Raw genomic sequence first — 21,221 nt, forward strand, 5'->3', positions numbered from 1 at the left:
AGAGGACACTGAACAAAATGTTCCTATTTTGGTGTTCAGGGGTGCTAGCTGGCAACTAGCTGAACATGAACCAGCACAGTGCTGAGGTGCCAAGAAGGCCAATGGCATCCTGGCTTGTATCAGAAACGGTGTAGTCAGCAGGACTAGGGAGGTGATAATTCCCCTGTACGTAGTACTGGTGAGGCCACACTTCCAGTGCTGTGTTCAGTTTTGAGCCCCTCACTACACTGAAGCCCTGGAGCATGTCCAGAGAAGAGTAATGAAGCTGTGAAGGGTCTGGAGCATAAGTCCTTTGAGGTGCAGCTGAAGGAACTGGGATTGTTCATCCTGAAGAAGAAGAGGCTCAGGGTGATACCCTGGAGATACATGGCACTTGCATTGCATGAAGTGGATGAGTGTTCAGAGCAGGATGCAGAAAACACGACACTGATAGCCTACTGTCCACTCCTATGCTTTTTTTTAGGTCCATCACCTAAAGAGCAGCTTTGGCATGTAAAAGGTGCATTTCATAGTGGTGTCCTCAGTTGGCCACAGGCTGCTTCTGGAGCCCTCTGCAACAGTGGCAGGGACAAGGGCCTGGGCCTCATCCTACTGCTGCTGAGGCACTGTGCATATAACCAGCACCATCTCTCTCTGAAGAAAGGGACAAGGAGCAAGGAGGACCTGGGGAACTACAGGCTGGTGAGTCTCACCTCTGTGCCTGGGAAGATCATGGAACAGATCATCCTGGACGACATGCTTGATCACATGAGGAATGAGGGTGTGATCCAAGACAGCCAGCATGGCTTCACTGGGGAAGGTCATGCTTGAGCAATCTGGTGGCCTTCTATGATAGAGTGATGGCATTGGTGGACAAGGGAAAGGTGACCGATGTCATTTACCTGGACTTGAGCAAGGCCTCTGACATGGTCCCCCACCACATCCTTATCTCCAAATTGGAGGGATGTGGATTTGATGGGTGGACCACTTGATAGATAAGAAACTGGTTGAAAGGCCACAATCAGAGGGTGGTCATCAATGGTTCTGTGTCCAGGTAGAGGCCGGTAACGAGGGGTCTGTTTTGGGACCTGTGCACTCTTACATCTTTATCAATGACATCGATGACAGAATCGAGTGCACCCTCAGCAAGTTTGCTGACGCCACCAAACTGAGTGGTGCGGTTAACATGGTAGAAGGAAGGGATGCCATTCAGAGGGACCTCGAGAGGCTAGAAAGGTGGGCCCGGGTGAACCTGATGAGGTTCAACATGGCAAAGTGCAGAGTTTTGCAGTTGGGCTGGAGGAATCCCAGGCATCCATACAGGCTGGAAGGAGCGGTCCTTGAGAGCAGCCCTGCAGAGAAGGACCTGGGGGTCCTGATGGATGAAAAACTGAACATGAGCCAGCAGTGTGCCTTCGCAGCTCAAAAAGCAAATGGTATCCTGGGCTCCATCAAAAGAGGGGTGGCCAGCAGGGACAGGGAGGTGATTGTCCCCCTCTATTCTGCTCTTGTGAGGCCCCATCTGGAGTACTGCGTCCAGGTCTGGAGCCCCCAGTACAAAAAAGACAGGGAGCTGTTGGAGAGGGTCAAGAGGAGAGCCAGGAAGATGATCAGAGGACTGGAGCACCTCCCCTATGAGGACAGGCTGAGGGAGCTGGGCTTGTTCAGCCTGGAGAAAAGAAGGCTGCGGGGTGACCTCATTGCAGCCTTTCAGTACCTAAAGGGAGCCTATAAACAAACAGGAGGGAAATCAACTCTTTGAAAGGGTTTGACAACTGCAGGACAAGGGGAAATGGTTTGAAGTTGAGGGAGGGAAGATTTAGGTTGGATGTCAGGGGGAAGTTCTTCAGAGAGTGGTGAGGTGCTGGAACAGGCTGCCCAGAGACGTTATGGATGCCCCATCCGTGAGGTGTTCAAGGCCAGTTTGGATGGTGCCCTGGGCAGCCTGGCCTAGTATTAAACGGGGAGGTTGGTGGCCCTGCGTGTGGCACGGGAATTGCAGATTCATGATCCTTGAGGTCCCTTCCAACCCTGTCCATTCTGTGATTCTTTGATTCCGAAGGGCTCCCTGACACCTTTAACACACTGAGTGCAGGTACCAGCCCAGGTAAATTGTGAGTGTCCAACACAGCCTGTGAATGAGCATAATTGTGTCTAATGCCTGCTGCCCTCCATCGTTTACCCCAGCCAACAGTGGGGCAATTCTGGGGTAATTCTCTCTATAAAAATAGATGTGGGATTCACACACTTTTTTATGTAAAAGCGGAATGGTCTTTATTAATTAAAGAAGTACGAGCAGGATCGTTTCGTAGCCACAAAGACGGCGCGCTGCCACTGAGCACACACTGAGCCGCCAAGCCCCCACCCTCAGCCCCGCCGCCATGTCCGGGGTGGGAGGAGGAGAGGAAAAAATGGGGGAAGGAGGAGGAGGCGGGCCGCTGCTGCCCGGAAGTAGAAGGTAAGCGCCAAGAGTGCGCTTCCGGCGGCGGTTGCCAGGGCAACGAAGGAGGTTAGTGCTGTGGCGCCGTGCCGCGCCTCCTGTCCCAGGATGTTCATCTACCTGTGCAAGAAGGTGCTGCCGGCGGACCGAGGGGCGGCGGGCGGCTCGTTGGAGGGGGATGGGGAGGGGTGGGCGGGCGGAATTGCAGAGAGCGGCGGCTCGGGGGGCCTTGACGGATCGTCGGGGGGTTCGTTCGGCTGTTCTCTCAGCGGCTGTGCCCAGCGCTGAGCAGCCGTGCGGGATTAGATATTAGGCAGAAATTCTGTACTGTGAGGGTGGTGAGACACTGGAATGGGCTGTCCAGTGAGGCTGTGGATGTCCTCTTCCTGCAAGCATTCAAAGCCAGGCTGGATGGGGCTGTGAGCAGCCTGGGCTAGAGGGAGATGTCCCTGCTTATGGCAGGGGTTGGAACTGCGTGATCTCAATGGTCCCTTCCGACCCAAACCGTTCCGTGATTATGCATTAGATGCGCTGTGTTCCCCTTTTTTAAAGTTTTGAGTTGCCGTGTTTTACTTCTGTATATAATTCTGTTTAAATTCTGCGCTACGAGCATTTTGAAGCATTCTTAGAATATTCTGACATTAAAAAAAAAAAAAAAAGGTTGTTTGGTACTATGTACGGATAAAAAAATGTTTTGTTTTCAGATTGCAATTCCTGGCAACGTCCGATTAAGATGTATTTCCTGGAACAAGGAAGAAGGCTTCATAGCCTGTGGTGGAGAGGATGGATTATTGAAAGTTTTAAGATTAGAATCGCAGACAGGTAATTCACACTTAAAAAAGAAAAATCTTTCTTTAAAGAACAGGAAAAGTTCTGAAAGCACAACTCTCTCCAGAAGTTACTTGACAATACTGCGTATGTTTTAAATCTGTTACAGATGGTTATATATTTGCATAAGCATCAGAAGCACTGCCGTTTTCCACTGTTTTCCTTTGGCTTGCCTTACCTGGCATACTTGTTATTTATTGAGCTTTACATTCACTGAACTTCCAGTGCATCTTCTTTCTGGGCATAACGTTCATTTTTGTTATTTTTATATAGACGTTTTTATATAGACATGGCTCTGGGCAGCCTGGTCTGCTGGTTGGCAACCCTGCACATAGCAGGGGTTGATATAGTAGATGATCATTGTGGTCCTTTTCAACCCAGGCCATTCTATGATTCTGTGATTTGTTTGTTTTGAAATGAATTTCATTATTTCTTGTTTATTTTTAAATATTGTTATTCTAGCAAGAAAGTTGCATATTTCCTTGAAGTAAGTTAAACATGTTCAGAGAGAAGTGAAATCTGATGTATTCTCCAGTTCTTTTAAACCTGTTTCTGGTGTGATAGCCATAGATTTTACTTTGTTTTGTTTTGTTTTCCTAGTAGTTGTTCAAGTGTAATGATCAATCTGGATTTGGATGACAAACATGTTGAACTGAGGGGTGGAAAATCCATCCTACAGATATGCCTTTATAATTTAATTTATATAAATGGTCATTAGTGTTGAAGTACTGTTACATACAGTAATAACCTTACTTTGTTAGGTTTATTTTATAGTTATTTTTGTTATTTTTAGATGAAGCAAAAATAAAGGGCCTTGCAGCTCCTAGCAATCTTTCTATGAATCAAACTCTTGAAGGCCATAGCGGTAAGTCTTGGGCATTTCATGTTTTTTTTTTAAATTATAATTAAAAATACAGGATTTGGGGAAATGTATGGAGTATTTTTTGTCAAAGCTTTAATTAAAAGTATAAAATAAAGATATCAGTATTATAATCAGGCATGTGACAGCTTGGCTGCCTACTTCCTGTTGAGGTACCTGATGAAATAAATACCTAAAGTTAATCCTTCATGATCTGTGAATGAATTACTGGGTTGAGAACCAACCTGATCTATCAGCCCTGTTCTTCTGGCTGGTGTGCTGTGCATGATATAGAATGCATGCTGCACAAACCAAGCCTAACTCTAATACTTAAAGTTTGCTTATGAGTTTTTCATGCTTAGGTCTGCGTACTTTGACCTTACAGCCTAATTTTTTATTGCTTCAGTTTTGACTTGTTCTAAATTCCTCAGTCTCTGTTCGTTATTCAGGAAAAGGTGTTTAGATTTATTTTGAAGTGGAGGATGCTGCTTGTTATGGCAGCTTAATGTTTTCTGAAGAAGTCACAGTTAGTTTAGAAAATTCATCTTTCTCTTAAATATCTATCTTCCTTTCACGTTTGTTGACAAATCATAGAGTGTTTGTTGGCTGATAGACAGAGTTCAGAGAGGTTAGAAAACACGTTGCAGGAGGATAGAGTGCTTGAAAGTAAAAACTGAATGCAGGGAAATCAGGGAGGAATTGGAATCTCACATGATAAACAGCCATTATCCATGGACAGTGTGATAAGATGGGGGTGCTGAAATCCTTAGATGAAGAAATGACCTTTTTATGAAGATTTGCATTTGCAGCTTGATAGCAGGTTACATTAGGGGCCTAATTATGATAAAAAGGTTAATTTTGAAGAATTGATTTAGTGGTATTTTAAATGGATATCTTTGATTCTGAAATAGGTTACATTTACCCCATTCAGTATATCTTCGATTGTTGGTAAAGCTTATGACTGAAGTAAAGAGAAATGGAAAGGATAAAGAGGAACTGGATAACCACTGATGAAGTACTGAATTATTGTGATGCTTGAAGTGATCAAATTCATATCCAGTATTAGACTGATATGAACTAATAGTAGAAATTGTTTGAAGGTGTTTCAAATCAAATTAAATGTTTGCAAGAAGGATCCTCTTGAGACTTGAAGGCTTGAAGTAGTGAGGAGAATGTGCTTTTTGGTAAGCAGGAGAGATGTTTGGTTTTAAACCTACAGCACTACTGAGGATCAAACTGTTTCTATGAAGAAGAAAAAGAAAAGAGCACCAAGAAACTTTCTTAGGACAATAAAGTTTTGTCAAATATGTCTGAGACAGTCAGAAACCACCAGAAACTACGATTTGTTGTTGCATACTGAAACAATATTTTGGGTAGAATTTGGAGAAGGAGTTACTGAGGTGGTTGAATTAAAGGTGAGTGAATAAAGGAGCAAAGGGAGGCATTTAGCAGAGTTTTGAAAGAGGAAAGGAATGGTACAGAAAGAATGTCTAAAATGAAATCCAAGTCAGCAGTACAAATTTCTGTTAGCTCCAGGGCAATCAGTTTGTATGTCATGCTTTCCCTTAACTTCTTTAAATGGCATAAACACAAAAGTGTATGATTTTCTAGGTTCGGTGCAGGTGGTGACGTGGAATGAACAGTACCACAAATTAACAACCAGTGATCAAAACGGGCTCATCATTGTGTGGATCATATATAAAGGTACTCTGCAGACAGCTTTGAGACTGGATAATAATCCATACGGTGGGAGATCTTTGCTGGTGATTTTAATAAATCTTTTTCAGGCTTCTGAAAAAGTCAAAATAGGCTTAAAACATTTTTCAAGTTTTTATTGTAATTGTCTGAATTTTTGTAGCACCGCTTATGAAAAGGTGTTTGTCCTGCAGAGTTGTCTAAGGAAAAGATAACAAGTTTTAGCCTTGTGCTTGGTAAACCACTACAAATGTCTTATTTTAAATGTCTTTTTCTTTATTTCCTTGGACAAAAATAGCATACTGAACAATAAAGAAGCACATGAGTGATCTCCTTTAGCTTAACGGCTGTTTACAAGGGTGGATAGCGATAGGACAAGGGGGAATGGTCTTAAACTGAGACAGGGGAGGTTTAGGTTAGATCTTAGGAGGAAGTTTTTCCCCCAGAGGGTGGTGACACACTGGAACAGGTTGCCCAAGTAGGCTGTGGATGCCCCATCCCTGGAGGCATTCAAGGCCAGGCTGGATGTGACTCTGGGCAGCCTGGTCTGCTGGTTGGTGACTCTGAACAGAGCAGGGGGTTGGAACCAGATGATCATTGTGGTCCTTTTCAACCCAGGCCATTCTGTGATTCTATGGTTCTAGTCTGGGAGAAGAATCTGTAAATTACTTAGTACTTATTTTTATCAGTGACAGTTTTTTCTTCTGTTTATTTCCCTGCGTGTTTTGGTCTCTTTTGAAATTATGTAAGCATGGATTTCTTCCTATTGGGCCCCTCCCAAACTTTGGCTTCCCTTTCTTATTTCTTACTTGTTCCTATCTTTTTGGGAATAAGAAAAGCACACCAAAGCACTGGGTTTCACACAGTGGTATAGTCTTTCTGAAGTTCCACAAAAACTTTGGAACAATGTTCTCTTTAATTTCTTTCCAAAACAGGCTATTTCTGCAGCTCTTTATTGCATTTCAGAGTCATTAACTTGTATCCCATCTTTGTTTAAAGCAGACACTTCAAAAGCTTTTCCATTTCATTGAATTTCTACTTTGATTTGTTGGTAATTTTTATAAACTCTCATGTTTCTGTATTATGTTGTATTTGTTTTTAGCAGCTTCTTGAAATTATATTGCTAAGAAATGTGATTAGCATCTCATTGGTATCCTATTTGTATATCTTTTAATCGAGGGTTGTTTTATTCTTTAAATTTGGTGATTAGTCTTGAATCAGCAAGAGGATTATCAAATCAGAAGTAGAACTCAATTTTTTATTCACTGCTAATAGGTGCTTGGTATGAAGAGATGATAAACAACAGAAATAAATCTGTGGTTCGAAGCATGAGCTGGAATGCTGATGGACAGAAGATTTGTATTGTGTATGAAGACGGAGCTGTGATTGTTGGATCTGTAGATGGTAAAAGCTTTGCTAATTTTGTCTTGTTAGATAGCTTTCATTTTCCAGAAGTTGGTTCATAGCAACTCTTTCTCTATTTACATACAATTAATAGTTACTTTAGAAGTTGTTGCTTAAATTCTTTCGCAGCTTTAGTTTTTGTATGGGATTGCATCCTTCCTTTAGTTTGTGGTATGCTTACTAAGGACAGTCAATGCTCTGTTACAGGCAATCGCATTTGGGGTAAAGATTTGAAAGGTACACACCTGTGCCATGTAGCCTGGTCCTCTGATAGCAAAGTCTTGCTCTTTGGAATGGCAAATGGAGAAATCCACATTTATGACAGTAATGGAAACTTCATTGTAAGTCCATGCTTGTTATCATAAATTATTAACTGTAATATGCATAAAAGTGTATTTCCTTTGTAGGTTATTTCATACTTATTTAGTTGGAAGAGGTCAGTTAGGGCAAGGTTTTTTGTGTAACATTTTTATGCAGGATTTATTCAGTTGCAATTTTATAATGAAAGTAACAACCAAAAGTTTTATTTTTTGCAAAGTTCTGTTGTGGTAGTGAGTGCCTTTTGTGCGTATCTGTTTATTTTCTGGGATACTTTTGAAAGAATAAAAATGCCAGAACTGAAATACTTCTTTGTAATTAGAAGATGTGTTCTCATGTCTGATCCAGCATTGAATGAAGAGTTCAATTTAAGAGTTTCAAACTCTTAAATTTTTTTATGCCAGCTTTTTCCTTGGCTCAGGAGAACAGTTTTGCATGTGTATATCTGGTCTCTTGCAAGCTCTTTGTGTAGATATAAATTGTTCCTCTACACAGAGTGTTATACCTGACTTTCAGTACTTAACCATTCTTGTCTAGGTGAAAATGAAGCTGAGCTGTTTGGTGAACTTAACAGGAACTTTCCGCATTGCTGGAATACATTGGTACCATGGTGCAGAAGGCTACGTTGAACCAGATTGTCCTTGTCTTGCTGTCTGTTATGAGAATGGAAGATGCCAGATAATGAGAGATGAGAATGATCACAGTAAGCACAGAATGTGGGATGCTAATTACTGAGCTTTTATTGACCTAAAACTCCTACTAATCTTTAAATTTTCAATATGTATTTCTCCAAACCCAGATCCTGTTCTGATTGATACTGGTATGAATGTAGTGTGTATTCAATGGAACCATTGTGGAAGTGTATTGGCACTGGCAGGCTCCCTAAAAGGAACATCTCCAGATAAAGATGTGAATGTTGTGCAGTTCTACACTCCATTTGGTGAGGTAAAAATATTGAACACACTAATGAAACCTTCATTTTCTTTATTTTAGCATGTTTTTTCTTTTTCCTGTGAGGGTTTCCCAAGGCTCCACCCAACCTGGCCTTGAACGCCTCCAGGGATGGGACATCCCCAGCTTCTCTGTGCAGCTGTGCCAGGGCCTCACCGCTCTCTGAGTAAAGAATTTCTCATCAATTTTGAGAATGCTTAGGCAGCAGTGAAGATGCAAACTTAATGTGCACGTGTGGAATCTGGACTTACTTGTCTTTCTCCACTGTGTCAGACCTAGGGATCTCCAGAACTCTAGAAACGGGTGTTTGAGACTGTATAGCTAGAGTTTAAAGCCAACAGTCAGTCTGGGTTTTAGATTGCTTTTGTGCTGGCTGTGATAGTCAAGTTGTGGGTTAACGTTTTGGAAGATGGTGTCTTCTGTGAATAGGGTGTAACCAGGATTGGATTTACAGTTTGCTGTAGTGTCTGGTCAGACACATGAAGTAGGTACTAAATTATGTAGGCTTATTGGCAGCAGTTCCTTTAGGCATGAAGTCTTACCTTCAGAAGAAGGGCTAGATCTAAGCATGAGTATCAGTGCTCTGCTCCCTAAAGAGGTGTATTTTATTTAAGCTAAGGATTACACTAAGGAGTAGAGGTGTCCTTTATTACATCCATCCATATACTTTGCAACCAAGAAGTTTCCCTCAAACAAATGGTCTGTGGGACAATGGTTATCTTTTTCAGAAACATTGGTTTTTATTTAATTCATTGTTCAACTTAAGGTGCTATAGAAAAGATATTTAAACAAAGGGAAGTTTGTTAGCTCTTAGATTAGAGATTCGTGTCTAAATACTTAGGCTTTTTGGAAGGGGAGGGAGATACAGAGACAAAGAAAATGTCCATTGCCTCACTGCAAATTGTGTACCAGTCAGCTGATTCAGTATATGCCCTTGACATAGCTTAAATGAATAAAAATATCTCCCTAACCTATCAGATGTAGTTAAAGGTCAGCTGACTAATATAATTCATACACTTACTGTCAGTGAAACTTGAGTCATGTCAGTTATCAGCGCCGTTTGGATATGAGGAAAAACTTCTTTACAGAAAGGGTTGTTAAGCACTGGAATGGGCTGCCCAGGGAGGTGGTTGAGTCACCATTCCTGGATGTGTTTAAAAACCATCTGGATGTGGTGCTCAAGGACGTGGTTTGGAGTTAGGGTGGTATGCTTAGGCTGTGGCTGGACTTGACGATCTTTGATGATCATCCAACCTGAGCAATCCTGTCAATAGTAACTGAAATAGTAAAGGTGATTCAGATTACCATACGAAAGAAAAAACAGTTATGCTGTCATTCCCTATTGTTTATTTTTTTCCAATTGTTAAAAATGTGGTATCTAAATGAAATATTTCCCTTTCTGAAGAGGCCAAAAGAAAATTAAAAAAATTGAGGTGTGGTTTATTGTAATACTTATCAAATTGTCAAACCTCATTAGCATGTGCGTGCTAATTTGGGAATTTTTATGGGCTACTCTAGAGAAGATGTACAAGCCTGTATTTCATCAACCAGCAGCACCGTTGTTATGTATTTTAGGGCAGTCTTCTTATGATATTCAGTGTTTTTTTTCTTTTCCTGTTTTGAAACAAGCACTTACGCACGCTGAAAGTTCCTGGCAAGCAGATATCAGCTTTATCTTGGGAGGGAGGTGGACTGAAAATTGCACTAGCTGTTGATTCTTACATATATTTTGCAAACATTCGGCCAGATTACAAGGTAAGTGGTTATGTGGCACTTAATTTGACTAGCACATTTAGTTGAAAGAAGAAGATGCTTAAATAGCGGATAAAAGGATAGTTAGGTGATAAATGGATTTTGAAGCTAATTGGAGAGGAGAATTTATTCATGGAAAGTGGAAAATATGGTAGTTTTTTTTTTATACTGACAATTTTTCTTTTCGTTGGGCAAGGAATAGTTTTTTACATCCTGTAAAAACCGTGAGAGAGAGACCCAAATTATGGTATTATGGACTCTTTTTTATGTACTTACTTGTTTTTGTAACTTTGAGATTAGTTTCTATGGGCTTCACAAACAGAAGCGTTAGTAGAGCACAGGAGCATCCTATTGCAGTCACCAGTTGTGATCTCATTGCTGAGCTCTCTCTTGAATTGCTTAGCAGCTTTCCACAGACAAAGCTTGGATACAGACCTAGGTAATGATGAGAGCATTCTATGAGCAGTACATTTTATTTCCACTGCTAAGCAGTCCAACACTAAAACTGTGAGAGACCAAGGTTTGAAGAGCAGAAGTCTCGTGGTTGTGTCATGGGTTCACTTTCACTCTTTCCTTTTGGAGTTGTTCCTGGCTTGGTTGGGTCAGTGTTTATTGAAGCATACTAAAAATACTTCCTTTGTACCAGCTCAGTGCCATAGTCAGCTATAGAGTCAGTCTTTATTTTCAGTTGTTTGTACAAAACAGAATACCTTCAAATGAAAGATCTGAAAAATGTCAAACTTTGAGGAAAACAACCAAGCAAACCAAACTTGTAATTGTTTGGAATTTGGATTAAGACTCCACCAAAAATTAATGTGGGGTAGTATTGCTCATGCTCTTTTTGCTGTCTGTGATCAGTAACTCGTTCTAGATTTTGGATTTATTCAAATTGATATTTTAAGTGAAATTCCAATACAGAGCTTTCTGACCCAGTCATATCTTGGATGCTTATTTTTTTAAAGCCCAATAAATAAACCGGTGCTTCATTTATGATTTCTGTTTCATCGGTGCTATGACTTGAAGTTTTAGTGACAGGAATGTCTTTGTTGGTGATAGAATGACTTAGCAGTTGTTTTTTTTTAAATAATGAATTTGTGGTTTTATGTCATATCAAGGAAATGTATACTTGTTAATATTAACAGAAGTAGGCACATTCTGAATTTGGCAGTGATTGAGGCTGTCACTTAAGTAAGGCTCCAAGAAGGGCTTCACAGTTTTCATTGTTGTTTGATTGAAGTGGATGAGCAGAGTGTTGAAGTTGAAGTGTTGAAGCAGAGTGAAATTGGGAATTGTTTGAGCCTTTTTCTGTTACTTTGTTGTGGTGATTTAATAGAACCAGGCGAGTTAAATGCTGGAAATGGTGCAACCTGATAGATGCAATTCCTATTCATATTTTCATTTCCCAGTTGCCAGTGCGCTGCGTTTGTAAGCTATTTCTTTTTTTCCTCTCCCTATTAAAGTGAAAAAAGATGTGCTCAAATTATTTCTGTGGCAAATAACCTCTGTCTTGTTAGTCTACTCAGTTTATACTTGTTAGTATACTCAATTTCAACATGAAATATTTTTGTGATGGATGATGTGTGTCATCCTCCAGTGAGCAGCACCTTATCGTCACTATACTTTTATCTGGTTGTATTGATAACTTTATTTTAATAACTGGGTAATCTGAAAGGTAACAGCTGTTAAATGACAGCGATTCAAAGCTGTCATGTATTCCAGCTGGATTGGAATGGACCTGGAGATGAAATGTTAGTATCCTATTACCTGTTTATGCATAATCCAAGTGTTTAGGTGTTGCCATAAGAAGAGAAAGTAGATTCTCAATTGATATAACAGTAGTTTCATTACATGTAAAATGTAAGAACCCTTCTGGGCAGCTCTCTAGCAGGTTTTCTTCATCCCTCTAGAAGTGCTGGTTACTTAGAGTTCTGCTGACTTCTGCACAATGCCATCATCATCCATAAGTGATTCTCTGTGTCTTGTTTGCCTGTCAGCTTCACCTCCCTTTCAGATGTGTTTTCAGTTTCTGGTGTGTTGCAAAGGCTTTTTATTCACTTCTGTAATTTTGTTGAATTTTTGTAATGTTTGAATGTTCTATTTCTCATTTTTCTTTTTTTCCTCCTTATATGAATGTTTCTTCTGGGGGAACAGGAAGGCTTTTCTCATGTTACTAATACAGGAGAAAGGATAGAAGTTACTTCAATGCTCTAACATAATTGCTTATTTAGACTGCTTCAGGAAGTGCACTGTTTGAGGTGTTTATTATCTTCCATTGGGAAGTGAATGTTGTGTTGCCAAATTACTTGTCAAAGCAAGCATTTTCATGGTAAAAGCCGTCATCGCAGCGAGTATTTCTGTGCTCTCTGAACAAGAACAAACGTGGAGTAAAGTTTTTTTTTTTTCTCATTTTGAGAACAGTTCTCCAATTCTGATCAGGTCAGTTTCTGGTGATGGGAAGGCTTCTTTTTCCATGCTACTGGTATGCAAATAACGTATTGCCAGGGCTTTCTTCCCATTCTTTTTATAAACAAGTTCATTGCACGACGGGTAAAGAACATTAAATAGTGATTGTATTATGTACTGATATGAAGTGAACACATTCATGAAAGAACATATGTTGAATTAGTCCCATTTCTTGTAGAATTGCTCAAAGTAATTTCTCTTGGCAGTGGGGTTACTGCTCCAACACGGTGGTTTATGCATACACCCGACCTGACCGTCCTGAGTACTGTGTTGTGTTCTGGGACACAAAGAACAACGAGAAGTATGTGAAATATGTCAAGAGCCTGATTTCCATCACAACCTATGGAGATTTCTGTGTGTTAGCAACCAAGGCAGATGAAGATCAACCTCAGGTAAGGACTTCTTTGTAAATGTCCTTTGAAATACTGTCGTGTATGTGTCAGTGCTTTACAAATGAAATAAGATTAAACATCCTGAATCTTTTTCAGTGTGTGACAGGGTGAGGGGAAATGGCCTTATGTTGCACCAGGGTAAGTTTAGTTTGGGTATCAGGAAAAACTTCTTTACAGAAAGGGTTGTTAAGCACTGGAATAGGCTGCCCAGGGAGGTGGTTGAGTCACCATTCCAGGATGTGTTTAAAAACCATCTGGATGCGGTGCTCAGGGACGTGATTTAGCAGAGGGTTGTTGGAGTTCAGGTAGTATGGTTGGGTTGTGGTTGGACTCGATGATCTTTAAGGTCTTTTCCAGCCTGAGCGATTCTATGATTCTGTGATTAACTGTCATTTGACAGAAGGGCATTGAACATGTTCCGTGTTTACATAAAATGAACCCCATGAAGCTACCAAGTCAAGAACCAAAGTGCTAGCTAAAATGTTCAGAACCTACTAACTGCCTTTACTTACAGCCACTAATAACTTCACAAAAGCCACAGACTTCAGGATTACTATTGCTTTGGACATATTTTTCCACAGCAGAACAAAAAGTAGGAGAAGACCAGAACATTAAGAGTTACTTAATCAGCTGGAAATGGAAAAATGGAATGTAAGAAAGGGACAGTTTTTGGATGGTACAAATGCCTGTTATTACAAAATTCTCTTTTTTTTTAATTTAAGTGATAGTTTATATGATAGACAAATCCTTTGGTTAATATACATTCAGTTAACATTAATATTACTGTCACACAGCTTTTCTTACTGGATTCAGTTCTGAATTGTTTTCTGTATCACTTATGCATCGCTTACAAAGGAGGAGCATGAGATGGAGTCAATTAGTGCAACGGTAAAGATGTCTTAGTGCTGCTTCGTTGGAGTGTGCAATAGATGGTGTGCTATGATATGATCTGAAAATGTGATACGTGTGAACAAAGGCATTTGGTGAAGTTGAGTATGAAGTAATGTGATTTTTGGGTTGCATTTTTAAAATGTGAAGTAAAGAGAGGTGGGATCTAATGTAACTTCCTGGAGTATAAGTAAGAGATTGCATTTATCACCTGAAAATTGCAGAATAGTAAGTTTCTTTCAATTCTTTCTGAATGGCTTCAGTCTAATTATTAATGCTACGTGGGAGGCAGCTTTTAGGAACTGAAGTAAACAAGTTTATCCTTTTGGTAGCAGTTCATTCATTGCTTTCTGAAAAACACACCTATTCTGCAATAGATTTCAGGGGATGGAATTGTGATTTCAAGAGTACAAAATGGATAGCAGTAGCTGATGGGGCAAACAAGATGGATTTTGGCAGGAACTGTTGTACTGTGAGAGGAAGGCGTATTAGTTATGAAGAACTCAGTTTTGATAACCACAGTGAACTTTCTGCTCAATGAAATGGGACAGTTTAATTGTCCTTGGTCCTAACCCCACCACCTGTGTTGCTCGTGCAGTCTGTCTTGGATACTGTCACTCCAGCACTCCTTGGTAGTCTCTGATAGACGGAGAGTCTCAGAAACAAGTAAAAAGGGCGTAAAGGAGAAATCAAATAGAGTGAGTGCTGAAGAAGAATTAATGTAGATATAACAGAAACAAACAGTATGCAGGTAGAAAGGTTAAAAAAGGCTCCTGCAGGGGCCACATAAAGGGGAAAACTGGAAATGCTGGTGGAAAGTTTAACTTAACAAATAAATAAAAGTCATGCTTTTGAGGTGTTTTCTTTGATGACAGCATAAGAAAAAATATAACTCAGTGGGAAGAAATCCTTGTTCATATTGTTGTCTTTGAATGAACATAGTTCAGACAGTAGATGAAGCTCTAAATTCTATGCATTCTGCCATTCTCTTATTATTAAAAGCTATCAATCCATCAGTTCAAAGGAGCAAGCTGTACAGCTGCAGTGGTCTGCTATCTCAATTACATGAATTGGTTGGGAAGTGAAAGAATTAATGAGCAACTAACAGTCTTCCATTTCCTGGGGAATCAGGATGCCAGCTCTTGAGTGATTCAAGTCTAGCAAAACTGTTCTTTGAATCTAAAGAGCCTGCAGTGGAAATCACTAGTTAATTTTCACATTTCTTATTCAAAACATTCTCATTTCCCTGTGTAATCATGATAAAGCTATTTAACCCTTGGTTTACATCTAGAAAACTGCATTGGCACTTGAAGGCAATCAATTAGATGTTGATATCTTTTTTTTGTTGTTTGTTTTAATCTTCCTGATTTATCTGTGCTGATTAAAGCTTTCCGAAGTAGAATTGCAAGAAGGGCAAAACTAACAAAACCAGTCTGTTTTGTGGCATGTTAGAATAGTGTGGAGGAATGGCCTCACTCCCAGTTCTCCCCTGAAGGTAGCCCTCAGGAGGTTCGTGATCAAGTAAGCTTTCCTAAGAGTAGAACAGGAGCCCATACATCTGGGAGTTAGGGGCCTGCTGCAGTTTATCACATTATCCTATGCATGAATAACTAGAGAAGAGTTGAGTTGCTGAGAAAATACTGGTGTGTCTGTCGTGCTGGTAAACAGTCAGAGTGCAGTCAGTGCTCTCCAAAGCTGAGATGAGACTGGCCGTCTCACCAGCATCTTATCTGTGGACCCCACTGGTGGTACATCCTACATCCTGTGTTCTGTCTGATAGATTTGATTATCTGCTTAAAACAGCTGATCACCTTCCTGTTTTGTGCTTGGCTTCATTTACAGTGTTAATTGGCAAATCCCCCATTACAATCATGCTTAAACGTCTTTATATTTTCTGCAGCCATGGTGTTCCTGTTTGCTGTTGCTGTTCAGCGTTAGATTGTGTGAAATGTGGGCTGTGAGATATGCCTTCACTGAAAGCCTTGTGCAGCTTACTAACGTACAGAAAAACGTGATATTAATAACACTTTTGTTTCCCTACAGTATGTGCTGGTTCTCTGCAATTCTATTGGCACTCCTTTGGACCCAAAATACATTGATATTGGTAAGCACCTTGTGGTTGTTTTGTTGTTCAGCCTTTTGATCGTAGTAGGAAATCAGCTGAGTCAAATAACATACTGCAATATTCATGTCCTATATTGCAGATTGTCATTAAAGTGTAGACTGTCCTGCTCTGATAAGTGACTTATTTGTCCTGTGGAATATGAAATATTGTGATACTTTTTAGCCTCATAATTTTTGTTCATCAGTTTGATGCTCTCTTGTCACATGTTGGAATCTTCAGGAATAAAAATGCCCGGGGAATTCAATACACAAATTTTGCAGTGGTTGTAGGGGGAAAAAAAGATAAATGGCTGAGCACTGAAGTCAGATTATGTGGTTTTGTGTAGGGGTTGTTGTCCCTCCCTGCCTCTCCCATCCACCATCAGCTGTCTGCATTACTTACTGTTTACCAGTATCCAGGACTTCACTTAATAGGTGGGACTGGGGTGGAAGGAGAAGGAGTCGGGGACTTATAGGCCACATTTCATCTCATTTCTACAGCCGGCATCTAAAATAAGTTCAGTGAATGATTCCTAGATGGGGCCTATTTGCTCTGCGTTGGCTGCAAAGAAGCCCAGGGCAACCAGCTCAAACGTGCTTGTCTCTGTCAGAGATGTCTGCAATTGGATGAGATGGATCCCGCTCAGACTGTCATAATTAGCTTTGTGTGTACATCTCTAACTCTTCCTTTTAAAGTTTTTCCTTTTCATTTTCTAGTGTTCTGCTCGTAAGCTTTCTAAATCTGTCCATGATTGTTTATAATGTAATTAAAATCAAGGTAGCAGTTCTTGTTTTCCCCCGGTACTGTCTCCCAGAACTGCCTCTACAAAAGAAAAGAATCTTCTCCAGTGACTAAAAGCAGTTAAAGAGAAATGCTGTTTAATTGAAGAGATGATGTTGTTATTGCAGCTGCATTTGAGTTATCCTAAAGAGGTGAAACAATATGTAAGAAACTTCTCTTTTTCCTTCAGTTTAAGTAAGTTTCCCATGATCTGCTTCGTCTCAGTGTTGGCTGATCGATGTGGTGCATAGGCTCACAATCTTCTTTGCAAGTGTGAATTCATGTGTGAAAATCTTAGATTTTTGAGCCTTCATCTTCAAGGAGGCCAAATATTTGAGGTTGGGGTTATTTGCATTCTTGAGTCCTGAAGAATTTTTGTAGTCTCAGTACTTCAAATGTAACAAACCAGTCTTTCATTAGTGTGTGAACACAGCCAAAGATACAACTTCTTTTTTTTAGATGTGACTCCTTTAAGACTCCTTTAAAGTTAGCTGACTTTAAAGATTGCAGGTGAGAGTGAGAACCCAGCCTCTGTAAATGAAACATTTTTGGATTACATTGTGCAGGTTTTATCATATTTGCTTTCCTTTGTTGTAACCTTTGAAGATACAGCTTTATAGAATAACTTGAAATATTTCCTTGCACAAATTGATCTTATACTATATAGATATTCGTATATAGTCAGGGTTTTTATATACAGCATATCATGCTGTTTATCACAGTTGGTGCTTATGGCAGGATGAGGTACAGTTGTTTCAGTTTTACAGGTGCTGAACTTGCCTTGTTGAGGTCAGTAGAGAGGGGAGACCTTGTCAATCTTTAGAGGCTGTAATTTACATCTCTCTAAGTTCTTCTAGGATTCCAGTTGTTCATAATTTCTAATGAAGTAATTATTTTGTTCTGCTTATAAATTAATTAGAATTTATTAATAGTTTAATCATTAATAGTTTAAGAAATAAACACTGTGTGAATAAAATTAACATCTCTTACCCAAGATAATTAGAAGGCTGTTTCTGGGTTGTGAAAAATATATCATCTCTCTATGGAATTCTTGTTTCTTTTCTTTCTAGAACAATTTTTCAGGCTGTTCTTTTTTTAATCAAGCTGTAAAATTGCTTTGTTGAGTTCAAAACAAATAGAATATTTTCTGAAGCTTTATGTCAAACTTTTAATCAGTCCTTCATACAAGGCAGTCACCTTATTTGATATTTCACAAATGCTCATGAAAAATGCCTTCTGATATAATAGGAAGTTCTGCAACAGACCAGCTGCTGTTACTGTGCTCCTGCCTCCTCTTGAGTGCTTTTGACTACCACGAGTCTGAGCTGCATTTTTCCGCGTGACCTTGTCAGTTATTACAGACAGAACAGACAGTAACTCTGCTTTTGCCGGAGTGCCTCTTGCTGGAGTAGCAAACACCTGGAGCCCTACAGAGCATAAACGTTTGTTTCGTGAGTCTTTGGTATCCTGCAGGACTCCTGGGCTGCAGCCTGGCAGGAAATTGGTACTGAAGAAGAAAGATTTCTAATAAGGATGTTAAGTGGTTGACAGAGTGTTTCAATAATGCATCTGAGAATGTGTGTTAAAACACTATTTTTGTGCATTGTTAATTTTTATAACGGTTTATAAGATTGGTTTTACAAAGCAATGCTAATCTTCTAATGACAAAGTAGCTGTGAAATCATGCAACGTTCCTTTCTTCCTCAAGAACTACAAATCTTACGTTGTTTGGCTCTAAACCAGTAGCTTAAGATGAGTTCACAAAAAATACTGATGGTTCCCTTTATTCTGTTGGTTTTCAAATTATGTCATTAATGTCATTAAAGCTAATGTCAAACATTAGCTTTCTAATGTTTGCCTGCAGGCTCTGATGGATGGTTACACCTTAAAGCTCTACCTAATTTTCCTCTTTTATTTTGTCTAATGCATCTTTTTCCTTTGTTTGCTGTGTTTATAGGGTCTTTCAGAGCAGCTAATGTTTGCTAGCCTTTAAATTGATTTTCTCTTTGTTGACTGGCATTATATCCCATCCTACCAAAAAATTAACCAACGTAGGCTTGCAGGCTTTCTGTCAAAGTCCTTTTGTGAGTAGCTAAATATAAATTACAGGTGGTTAAATACCTTCTTTTATAATATCTTTTTAATGGAAACACAACAGATGGTATCTGCTAAGGAAATATCACTCAGACTGGGTTATATCATCTTACATGTGCATAGGAGCACTGACACTGTTACGTTACCACCTTTCACACGTACTAATGCCCAGTGTAATGCACAGAACGGCCTGATCAGCACACAGTGGAGAAGAGGCAGAGAGCTGACAGTCAGGACCGTGTTGTGACAAAGAAGTTCAGTCGGAAGGGACCTTCAGAGATCATCTGGTTCCACTGCCTGACCACCTCAGGGCTGGCCAAAAGTTAAAGTATGTTGTTGAGAGCGTTGTCCAGCTGCCTCACTGCTGGGTGTGGGACATCAGCCATCTGTCTTGCCTCCCTCCTAACTTACCTTAATGGTGGCTGAAACAGCACTTGAGTTGCTTCTAGTTACAGCTGATTGTTTAAAACTGAATTCCTTACTTTGCTGGACTGTAAGCTGTTCCATGTGCAGTTCAGCTGTCCCTGCTGTTGCCTGATGATTTTCTTCTCTTCATGTTTGCTCTTCATGGAGCAAGCACCTCCAGAGACATTTTAATCAAACTCTTAAGTTAGGTAGATGTTATTCTTTGGACTGAATTAGTTATGGTTTCTCTGGATTTTGCAGATGTGAACAGGCTTATGTGAAAACAATTTACTCTTCCGTGTCAGATCGCTTCCTTTTCATCAGATTTAAGTGGGATTATTTGTCTCTTGTGATTCTGTATCCTATTTTAGACACTAAGAAGTGTCTCAGCTTTTTCATGTGGCAAAGTAATACAGTCATGGATCAAGTACCTTTTCTACCTACTATTCTTTCAGAAGATTAGACATGAAAGCAGGTGTTTTCTGTTTCTAAAATACAAAGCTTCTTTCCTTCAGGGAGGAGGTATTATGATGAAACAGTGAAGAGAAGTGAGTGAGGAAGAGAAAGAAGGGCCAGAGCAAACTTAGAGTATCATCCTTTTATATGTTGCTGTTGTTTTAATGGCATAGCATGTTAAATCCTTTTAAGTGTATGATTACTGAAAAGTAAGGCACCTTTCAGAAAGCTTTTCCTACATTTTCAAATTCCAAAAAATCAGGACCTTAATACTGAAATTAGCTGTCTTCAAAGTCAATGGAAAGGGCTACAGAATTGAAGAAGTCTGCCCTTGGAGTGGAAAGCTGCTGTGTGGTAGAAATGCTGAGCAGAGGAGTATCCAATTATCTTGCCTGCTTCTGACTTAAGGTGCTTGCTTTTCTCTCATCTTACAACTAAGAGTGCAAATTCTTTAGAGGGGTCTGATGCCTAAGTTCCAAAGGGTAAGTGCTGTTAAAATGTAATAGGAATAATAGTTCAGAAACTAAGTAGTTAGACTAACTGCCTAGAAAGGGATTCTAGATCTTCCTCAGCATGAGAGAACTGAAATAAGCATCTTTCCCTTCCCATGAAGGACATCCCCTTTTCTTTAGAAGCTGTGCTGTTTTGCAGCCAACATAGAAGTCATGTTAGGAGCAGTGTAGCCCAGTGGTTCAGCCCTGAAGTGGGAAGAGGGAGATCAGTGTTTTTCTTCCTTACTCATAGACGGTTCTGCACGACTTGTTTGTTTGTTGTAGTCTTTGTTCAGTGACTGTCCAGTATAAAATGCTTAATCAATTCTAGAAAACTCCATCCATCCCACTTCTGTCCAGTTTTAGTTATATAGCAATTGTGCAAAAAGGTCAGTTCCTATGTACAGATGCGTGTCTCCCAGATGTTTGTTTGAATCCATCTGATCCTCTTGACTCTCTGTGCTGTGTATAATGTTATCCCTCTCCATGTGTTTTCACATTTGACTTAAACCCAGCTCTAATTGCCCTGCTGTTGCAAAGAAGAGAAGGTCTGTGCCCCTCGTGTTAGCTTCTCATTCCTGCTCTCTTTTATGTTAGCTCCGTCATTTGTGATTCTCTATTTAATCCAACTTAATCTTTTACTTCTTTAACTTTGGGATTAGTTTTCAGTCAGATCAAACAACAAACTGATCCAATTTATTCTGTGGCTAAGCTACTCCTAGAGCTGATTAAAAGTGGCAGGGAAGCGTGAGGGTTTGTTGGGAAGCAGCTCAGTTTTGGTTGTTATGACGGATAGAGCTGCGAGTTAATAAGAGAATTACAGCGAATACGCAGAATTTTTGAATTTGTTTATTGACCCTGAGACTGTATTCTTCAGGTGTGAGCACAAAACTAATCACTGAGCTGTGTCACAGGTAAATGA

At 40.0% G+C, this 21,221-nt stretch overlaps 1 protein-coding gene across 1 annotated transcript in view; it reads left to right on the forward strand.

Annotated features, from left to right (window-relative positions):
* The first annotated feature begins 2,470 nt into the window (after window positions 1-2,470).
* Window positions 2,471-21,221, forward strand: part of WDR35 (WD repeat domain 35) — a 36,873-nt gene continuing 18,122 nt past the window's right edge. Inside the window, exons 1-11 of the mRNA XM_042887233.1 lie at window positions 2,471-2,551; window positions 3,124-3,241; window positions 4,041-4,112; window positions 5,718-5,810; window positions 7,077-7,205; window positions 7,413-7,546; window positions 8,061-8,226; window positions 8,323-8,468; window positions 10,104-10,229; window positions 12,896-13,081; window positions 16,013-16,073. Of these exons, the coding sequence (XP_042743167.1) occupies window positions 2,528-2,551; window positions 3,124-3,241; window positions 4,041-4,112; window positions 5,718-5,810; window positions 7,077-7,205; window positions 7,413-7,546; window positions 8,061-8,226; window positions 8,323-8,468; window positions 10,104-10,229; window positions 12,896-13,081; window positions 16,013-16,073 (1,255 nt within the window). The 5' untranslated portion in view covers window positions 2,471-2,527. The remainder of the gene's footprint in view (window positions 2,552-3,123; window positions 3,242-4,040; window positions 4,113-5,717; window positions 5,811-7,076; window positions 7,206-7,412; window positions 7,547-8,060; window positions 8,227-8,322; window positions 8,469-10,103; window positions 10,230-12,895; window positions 13,082-16,012; window positions 16,074-21,221) is intronic.

Source organism: Lagopus leucura, unplaced genomic scaffold (genome assembly GCF_019238085.1).
Source record: "Lagopus leucura isolate 7727_CA_CO unplaced genomic scaffold, USGS_WTPT01 Super-Scaffold_73, whole genome shotgun sequence".
NCBI lineage: Eukaryota > Metazoa > Chordata > Aves > Galliformes > Phasianidae > Lagopus > Lagopus leucura.